This window comes from Bos grunniens, chromosome X (assembly GCF_055505025.1).
Source record: "Bos grunniens cultivar Pamir isolate PY7600 chromosome X, Bosgru_T2T1.0, whole genome shotgun sequence".
Classification (NCBI taxonomy): Eukaryota; Metazoa; Chordata; class Mammalia; order Artiodactyla; family Bovidae; genus Bos; species Bos grunniens.
Window position 1 is genome coordinate 72051364 of NC_141194.1, and position 9743 is coordinate 72061106.

The 9743-nt window shown below is 34.6% G+C and overlaps 1 protein-coding gene across 2 annotated transcripts in view; it reads left to right on the plus strand.

Moving 5' to 3' along the window:
* Positions 1–9743, plus strand: part of LOC147340702 (TLR adapter interacting with SLC15A4 on the lysosome-like) — a 28868-nt gene extending 19125 nt beyond the window's left edge. The window contains exons 2-3 of one of the 2 annotated variants that reach the window (XM_086389878.1): positions 1–82; positions 6302–9743. In XM_086389878.1, the coding sequence (XP_086246004.1) occupies positions 6343–7245 (903 nt within the window). In that variant the 5' untranslated portion in view covers positions 1–82; positions 6302–6342 and the 3' untranslated portion in view covers positions 7246–9743. Of the gene's footprint in view, positions 83–5160; positions 5345–6301 lie in introns of those variants that run through there. The other variant, XM_086389879.1, reaches the window with a different exon arrangement.

Genomic DNA, 9743 nt, shown 5'->3' on the forward strand with positions numbered 1-9743 from the left:
CCCAGGGAAAGAGTGGCAGGAAGAACTGAAGGACTCTGCATTCCTGCTGTCTCTTCTCCCACTTCCTTGCTTGGGAATGGTGGTGAGTGTTAGCTTTCATACTTGACAAAAGTGGCCACAAATGAAGTGTCAAGACACCTGAGGGAGAAAATGGGCAAAACACAAAGTGATGTGTGAACAAAACAGACATATTAGAACTCATGCTGCTTAGGTTTGTAGGAACAAAGCAAATGGTGCCAGTGCTTACCTGTATGGGACTGGACCACCACAACAACCTATTTTTTATCTTTTCTCTTAGGCCAGGGAGGTACCTTCTTTCCCTCTCCAGTCCCTCCCCCTACTAGAGGATATGCTTTGCATGGCACACCTTCCTTCCTGGAGTTGAGTGTTTTTGGTTTGTAGTCTCTGACACTCCTAGGACTTCCTTTCTCCCTGCAAAAAGATGACCCCACACTTTAATGTCTGTTTTCCCTTCAATAACTTCGTAGCTCACTATCCCAGCTTTTATTCTTGAGTTTTGATCTTTTCCAGTAGTTGAAGATCAGAATAACATTTACAAGATTTGGGGGGTTTTCCAAAAATGGGTAATGAAAATTGAGAGAGAAGTGGCAAAGAACCTCAGCACCAGCTGTGTTAGGCAAATCTGGATTCCGCTTCATAACTATGGATCTTATTACGTATAAAATAAATTATTTCACCTCAATTTCTCTATTGTTAAAGTGAGGAAGGTCATGTCTACCTAACAGCATCATCTGTGAAGAGTAAATGAATTGAGTATGTAAAAGTGGTCTGACAAGACAATAATTATTATCAAAGATAATAAATGCCAGATTCTTTGCATGCTGCTTGGAAACAGCCACATTAATATGAAAAATAATAATAATAAATATCTACGTTCAAGAAGCTAAGAGAGTGGTGACTGATGAGATGAGGTAAAAGCAGTGTAGAAAAGTCTAAAATAGGGTAGGTGGGTCAAGACACTTCAGGGATTTGAAAAAATGAGTGCTAAACTGACCTTAAGGATATATATTTGCCAGGAAATTACAAGAATGAAGGAATTTTAAGTAAGATGAAAGTCATGAAGCAACATGGTAATTGCAACTTCAAAGTGCACCTGGAAGAAAGAAGGCTAAAAAAGTTTCATGTTAGATTTTTATTTTTAGCATTTCCCAGGCTATTTTCTGTTTTGTTAAAGTGTATAAAATCATAATGTACAGATTTGCTGAGATTAAATAAGTGCAGATGTTGCTTAAAAGCATCTTTCACATGTGAGACACTCAATAAATTATATCTATTCCTATTATTAAACCATTAGAATCCATTGAAGGATTAAGCAGGTTTGTGTGAAAGGTGGATAAGTCTAACATGTCAACTGGATTTGAAAGGGGGCAAGTTTGGAAACAGCTGCATAATCCAAGAATGAATTGACAGTAGTGAAAGGCAGAGATATTTAGAACAGAAGACTGCTAAAATGTGGATCAGCCAGATATAGAAATGAGTAAGGAAAAGGAATTATACAGTGGAAGTGACAAATAGATTCAAGGGATTAGATCTCTTAGACAGAGCGCCAGAAGAACTATGGACAGAAGTTTGTGACATTGTACAGGAGGCAGAAATCAAGATCATCCCCAAGAAAAAGAAATGCAAAAAGGATTTTCTTTCTTTTTTTTTTTTTGTCTGAGGAGGCCTTACAAATAGCTGATAAAAGAAGAGAAGTGAAAGGCAAAGGAAAAAGGAAAGATATACCCATTTGAATGCAGGACTCCAAAGAATAGTAAGGAGAGATAAAAAAAAAAAACCTTCCTCCATGCTCAATGAAAATAAATAGAGGAAAACAATAGAATAGAAAATACTAGAGATCACTTGAAGAAAATTGGAGATGCCAAGGGAACATTTCATGGAAAGATGGGCACAATAAAGGACAGAAATGGTATGGACCTAACAGAAGCAGAAGATATTAAGAAGAGGTAGCAAGAATACACACAACTATACAAAAAAGATATTTATGACCCATATAACCACAATGGTGTGATCACTCACCTAGAGCCAGACATCCCATAATGTGAAGTCAAGTGGGCCTTAGGAAGCATCACTACGAACAAAGGTAGTGATGGAATTCCAGTTGAGCTCTTTCAAATCCTAAAAGCACTGTTAAAGTGCTGCACTCACTATGCCAGCAAATTTGGAAAACAACAGTGGCCACAGGACTGGAAAAGGTCAGTTTTCATTCCAATCCCAAAGAAAGGCAATGCCAAAGAATGCTCATATTATTGCACAATTGCACTCATCTCACATGCTAGCAAAGTAATGCTCAAAATTCTCTAAGCCAGGCTTCGACAGTATGTGAAGCCTAAACTTCCAGATGTACAACCTGGATTTAGAAAAGGCAGAGGAACAAGAGATCAAATTGCCAACATCCATTGGATCACTGAAAAAGCAAGAGAGTACCAGAAAAACATCTTCTTCTGCTTTATTGACTATGCCAAAGCCTTTGACTGTGTGGACCATCACAAACTGTGGAAAATACTGAAAGAGATGGGAATACCAGAGCACATTACCTGCCTCCTGAGAAACCTTTATGCAGGTCAGGAAACAACAGTTAGAACTGGACATGGAACAATAGACTGGTTCCAAATAAGGAAGCAGTACATCAAGGCTGTATATTGCCACCCTGCTTATTTAACTTATATGAAGAGTACATCATGAGACATGCTGAGCTGGATGAAGCACAAGCTGGAAGCAAGTATTTGGGGAAAATATCAGTAACCTCAAATATGCATATGACACCACCCTTATGGCAGAAAGTTAAGAAGAACTAAATAGACTCTTGATGAAAGTGAAAGAGAAGACTGAAAAAGTTGGCTTAAAGCTCAACATTCAGACAACTAAGATTATGGCATCTGGTCCCATCACTTCACGGCAAATTGAGGGGAAACAATGGAAACAATGAGACACTTTATTTTGGGGGGCTCCACAATCACTGCAGATGGTGACTGCAGCCATGAAATTAAAAGACACTTGCTCCTTGGAAGAAAAATTATGACCAACTTAGCATATTAAAAAGCTGAGACATTACTTTGTCAACAAAGGTCCATCTAGTGAAAGCTGTGGTTTTACCAGTTTTCATGTATGGATGTGAGAGCTGGACTATAAAGAAAGTTGAACTGTGGTGTTGGAGAAGACCTCTGAGAGTCCCTTGTACTGCAAGGAAATCCATCTAATCAATCGTAAAGGAAATGAGTCCTGAATTTTCATTGGAACAGCTGATGCCGAAGCTGAAACTCTAGTACTTTGGCCAACTGATGTGAAGAACTGACTCATTGGAAAACACCCTGATGCTGGGAAAGATTGAAGGCAGGAGGGGAAGGGGATGACAGAGGATAAGTTGGTTGGATAGCATCACCTACTTGATGAACATGAGTTTGAGTAAGCTCCAGGAGTTGGTGATGGACAGGGAGGCCTGGCGTGCTGCAGTCCAGTTCAGTTCAGTCTCTCAGTTGTGTCCGACTCTTTGCGACCCTGTGTACCACAGCATGCTGTCCATCACCAATCCCCAGAATCCACCCAAACCCATGTCCATGGGGTCACAAAACGTCAGACACAACTGAGCCATTGAAATGAACTGAAGGCAAAAGAAATGGAGTATAACCAGTAAAGTTTAGATTAGAAACAATTTCTCCATTTCCTTTTAATATTCTTTTGTGATAGCAGTGGTAGAAAATCTATTTTTTCAACAATTGTTTTCATTATTTTTCTGGTGTGGAATTGTGGAACATTCTCTCATTTGCTATTCCTGCCCTTCCAAGCTATGTTAATGCACTATTTCTTAAAAGAAGATGTCTTTGACCACCTAAAAAAGAGATTGATATGATTCATATAACTATAATTAACCTATTCTGTAGGCTATTTGTGATGCTTATTTTGAAATAATTATTTGTAAAACAAAAGCTATATTGATAACTGTAGCTGAAAGTATCAACTATGTAGAAATATTATTCATGTTTTACAGTCTACTTTGGCAGTTTGCATTGTGTTTAAAATCATTCTAAATAATGGGCTAGACCCTTGTGAGATTGAGAAAATAGACTCAAAGAAAGTAGCATAGATTTTTTTTTTTTGGTACTCTTATGTATTTGGGTTATTTTTAATCAAGCAAATAACACATGAATACATAGGCATTGCATCAATATAATGATTAAAGCCATATGGAAGTATAGGGAGTAAAAGATAAAATTACCAGTTCACCTTCTCCTTGCCAACCCTCTCCCACTGGAAACTACTATTAACAGTTTGGTTTGTATTCTTTTTCACAATTATATATATATATATATAGCCAATTAAAGGGGAGAAAAATCCTCTATAGCAGGAAAATTAAGCACATGGGCTTTGAAGTCAGGCTGCCTGGGTTCTAACTCAGATTCTACCACTTAAAGCTGTGTGATATTGGACATCTTATCTTACTTTTCTGTCCTTCAGTCTCTTCTTAAGTACAGTGACAGTTAACATATCTGCTTAACAGAAGTGTTTTGAGGATTAAATTAGTATTGTGACTAATTTAGAAAAGTGTTTGGCATATACTATGTGTGTGCACTGTATATATGGTTCTGCAACTTGAATCCCATCAATAGACATAAAGGCAATACAGTTTAGTGATTTAAGATTATGGATTCTGAATCCAATTGCATGGTGCAAATCTTAGTTCCAGTATTTACTAGCTTTGTCTTTGTTTCCTCTCTAAAAAAGGGACAATAGTTTCTGTTTTAAATTAAGCCTTGTGTGATTTAGAATGACATTTATTCACACATGATTTAGAAAGGCATTTAGAATGACTGTTATATAGTAATTACTTATTTTTTTATCATTCCATCATTAAAAGTCCTCAGTTTGGTATTTCATATAATAGAGGTATAATAAGTAAATCATTGTCTTTTATTGTTTTAATTATACATTATTGCAAAATATGCTGGTTACCATACTACTTTTTTGCTACTTAAAACATTAAAATATTCTTGTCTATATCTTCACTTTAAAGAAGAGAGCTATTGCTGTTAACATTTCCCACTGTCATTTGCATCTTGTATTCAGTACTTTCAAGATCCTCTTTTAGTATGTGATCATTACCATACCATATATGTGATAAACCCACACTATTTTTCTATTAGTTGGTTCAGTCCTAGGGTATGAATGGAAAGGGGAACCATTTCATTTTGTGTGGTTACAGTTATAATTCTGAGGTATAGCAAGAGCTGAGAAAGAACAAGACAAAAGGGACTATTCCTGTGTTTGGGCTGTTGCAATCTCAGAAGACTGAGTCTTTCTTTAGGTATCCTGACACTCAGAAAAGGTAAGTCTAAATTTTCATGTATTTTAGTTTGTGTTGTTTTATTTTCTACAATAAAAGGTTTTAAATATGAATAAGTAGGTTTCCTGGAGACATTTATAGTAGACACTACAGAGCTATTAAAGGAAAATTGTTTCTTGAATCAAATCTGCTTTTCCCTTTTGAACTCTTGTAGCATTTTTAGGGAAAACTCAGAGTCCTAAAATTGCACTAAATAATCATACAAAAGACTGGCATAAGTGCTCTGGAAAATAAGATTTAGGTCCAAAAGAAAAGAACAAAAGGGAGGAAGGGAAAAAGGGAAAGAAAATAAAAACAAAAAAGAATGGTAGTGAATTTGACGAACCTATTTGTATTTAGATTACTGAAAAAGTAAATGGATATATTTATAGCTTAAATCAGACAGTTTGCAGAAATTCAAACTGTATATAAATATCTATCTCTCAAATACATTCTGAGGTATAGTAATTGTTTTCAACATCACTCAAGTAATATTAATTAAAGCACTGTTAAGACAAATTCCTTAAAACTGTCTTGGTTTTAAGCAGACTGTTTGAAAATAAAGGGTTAGGCACTTTAACTAATAAATTTAAAGTAAATAATTCTTGACAGTTGAGTATGTATTAAAATAAATATACATTTTTAGAAATTTGTACTTTTAAAACATTTGCATGTATACCATATAACATCCTGATAATAACCCAGTGAAAAACTCTAGGGAACATTATTATCACCATTTACCAGGAAAATCAATATCCAGGAATGGTAAATAAATTACCTGATAGTAAATAGGTAATGACAGAATTGGAAGCCAAGTCTCCTTACCCCTGGTCCTATTCTCTATCCTTTGAGCAATAGTGTCTCCCTTAATTATTTGTGTTTTCATGTAGCAGTTAAATCTTCATTAAATATTTTTAAATATGTTGCCTTAATGAGTTTTTTTTTTTTTTTAATTTTCAGGATATATTGCATTCTTCTGATTAGAAACCTTGTCTACTAAAATGCTTGGAGAATCCTTCCTAATTGAACTCCTATACAAAGAACAAGTTACATGTAAGAAAACCTCAAATGATGAAAAGGAAACTTGGAAAAAGCAACTTTTAGATATAGAAGATAATTCACATTCCCCTGATAAAATGGAAAATGAAAATAAGGTCATGAAAGAAAGTTTAACAGAGAAAAGTAATGATACAAGTAAAATAAAATCTGTGGATGAGATAACTGTAGCAAAATGCAAGAGTGCATCCTTTCCAGGGAATGTGTCTGCTGCACTGCCCATTCCAAAGAGAGAGCAACATGATGAAAAACAATTAGATTTATACAGATCTTATTCATGTACAAGTATTTGCCAGAATTATCCTGACCTACAGATTGGAGGAGACCATGTAGGTAACATGTATGATTCTGGCTGCTTTGTGGAACACATACGGGATGATGTTTTTAGTGGTCCTCTTTTGTTTTCAGTAGATATACCATTGGGTCATTCTCCCATCATTGAACCTCTAGACAAACTGCCTACCTCAAAGCTTTTGAATGGGGATGAAATTCAAGAAAGAAGTATGTTGTTTCATAAACAGCCCCTTTCTAATTCTATGCTTAATAGTTATATGGAAAAAAAAGTGGATGAACTCTACAAACTGTTTTTGGAAGAAAATCTCACTCAGTGCTGCTCCATAACCAACCTCATGGCTTCCAACTTGTTAATGAATAATATAAATCAGATTAGCCTCCAAATCTCTCAAGAGCAGAACACAGAGGCATTAAAAATTCGGGAAGTTCTTTTATATTCTTTAACAAGATGTAATCTCTGTAACATTTCCCATGGAAATAGTTCTGAATTCAGCACTCCTAATTTACAAATATCAAACCAGAGAAGTAGAGAACTTGTACCACATCTACAATAAGAATCAACTGCAGTTTGGTTGGACTGATTTATGAGACTGGAGTAACAGTAGTCTTCTCTAGTTTATCGTGTCACATCAGCCCCTTTGTGGTGTGATTACTATAATTTTTGAGAACTTATTTGATCGCTGGTACATCTGAATTCTTGTAGGAGACAATATAAATAACTAACTTTTATGACTATGCTTTTGTTTTGACATCTTTGATGGCTGTTACATTCAAGTTTGTGTATTCCATATGTGTGATCTATCTAATTGCCACCAGCATCCGAAGTTGATTACTTCACTCTCACTCATCATATTTGTTTACCACAAAAGTGATTTTAAAAAAGTGAGATGTAGACAGAATTTTTCTCAGCTACTGAAAAGACAACTGGAAACTGTATCAGATATAAGCATATCTTTCTCCATAAAAGTGTTTAAAGACATATGCTGCTGCTGCTAAGTCAATTCAGTCATGTCACACTCTGTGGGACCACATAGACGGCAGCCAGCAGGCTCCCCCATCCCTGGGATTCTCCAGGCAAGAACACTGGAGTGGGTTGCCATTTCCTTCTCCAATGCATGAAAGTAAAAAGTGAAAGTAATGTTGCTCAGTCTTGTCCGACTCTTAAACACTTTTCTTTTTATTTTCAACATACAGAATTTTTCACACTGACAATCAGAAATTATTCAAATAAAAGTTGGATTTAAATGATACTTGAAAGAAATGTGGAATGAGAGCTTAAGGAAAAATGGAGACTTTGCCATTAATATTTGGAGTTGAACTTCATGCTTTTGAACTTTCTTGGGACAAGCATCAGCTTTTATATATCACTCTGTTAAGCATGGTGTTTTTCAGCTATGGGAGGAAGGAAAGCATATACATAGAGTGAACAAAGTGAATAGAGAACCACCATTTAGAAATAGAGAGGCTCTCTTGGTAACTTTTTACACTTCTTATATTATCCTTAATCAAGATACTGGCTTAGGATAAAAGCAGGATATTAGAGCAATTTTGGAATTTAATTAAACTAATTAGTAAAAGATATCTAAAAGAATGATATAGTTTATTGCAGACATGGAAAAAAGACCCAATAGCTCACACTTCTCTCTCATGTATAGTAAATTGATTAGCATGTACTTTTGCTTGTAAAATGAGATGGTATAATTTATGTTATTGAATTGTTATGGTTGATAAAATTTGTACCATAGCACTCACATATTTCTTTCTAATAATTTATTTGGTCTTCGTTTAAACTCTAAAGAATGTGTTAGTCAGATGCTCTTATGATTTGTTCTTTGTGATCACAGAATCATTAATTTATTTTAATCATTTTCAAATTTCTATGATCTAGTAATAAGTACTCCTGATTTGTTTCCTGTTTTTATTTACATAAAATACAATGTTCTTTAAAATAAGATGTTGTTCATAAAATAAGATGTTTTTCTTTCTCCAACATTTTCTCCAATAACCCTCTCAATCCATTTCCATCATTCTGACATTTGATTCTGAAGAGGCAATGGATAAGAGTTGTTTAACAACTGGCTTAGTGTTTTGTATATACAGAAACTCAAGCAAGGGCTCTGTATCAACCTAGAGGGATGGGATGAGGAGGGAGATTGGAGGGAGCTTCAGGAGGGGATATATGTATCAGTTCAGTTCAGTCGCTCACTCGTGTCCAACTCTTTGCGACCCCATGAACTGCAGCATGCCAGGCCTCCCTGTCCATCACCAACTCCTGGAGTTCACTCAAACTCATGTCCATGTATACCTATGGCCAATTCATGTTGAGGTTTGACAGAAAACAGTAAAATTCTGTAAAGCAATTATCCTTCAATAAAAAATAAATTAATTAAAAAAAGAAATAAAAACAGTTGTGTGTACATTGTTTTATATATTACTAAATGTGTACATTTTAATATGAGTTACCAAATGATAAAATATTAATGTAAACTTTGTCTTTTCCAAAGTGAATTAAATGTTGTTGGGTAATATTATTGGTGTGAAATTTTCTTAAATATTGTAATATATATTAATACTTTATTTATGAAGCAGGTATATTCATAAATATTAACACTGCATATATATATTAAAGAAACAATATCTATCAAGCATCAAATTTAGAAGTATATTATACTCTCAGATTTAAATCTTTTCCTCTTGTTTATGACACACAAATTCTTAATTTCTAAATATACTCACTTTTAAATGGCCTAAGAATTCAATGTGATATATAAACAAGGAAAGATTATAAATTTAGTGTTCTTTTCTTTTCTTTTTACTCTTATTTGCTTTTATTAGCTTATGAATAGTAAAAAGAATTCAACAGAATAGAAACAATCAAATTAGCTCACAGACAAGAAGCCAAATAATAATAATAATCTAAAAAGAAACCACCAAATAGAAAATATTAGGCACAATGACTGAAAGAAAAGATATCATCCTTTATACTAGAATATGGGCATGGTGTTTTAGGAGGGAAATTTGAACATAATAAAATCAATGTATACCTCTCTAA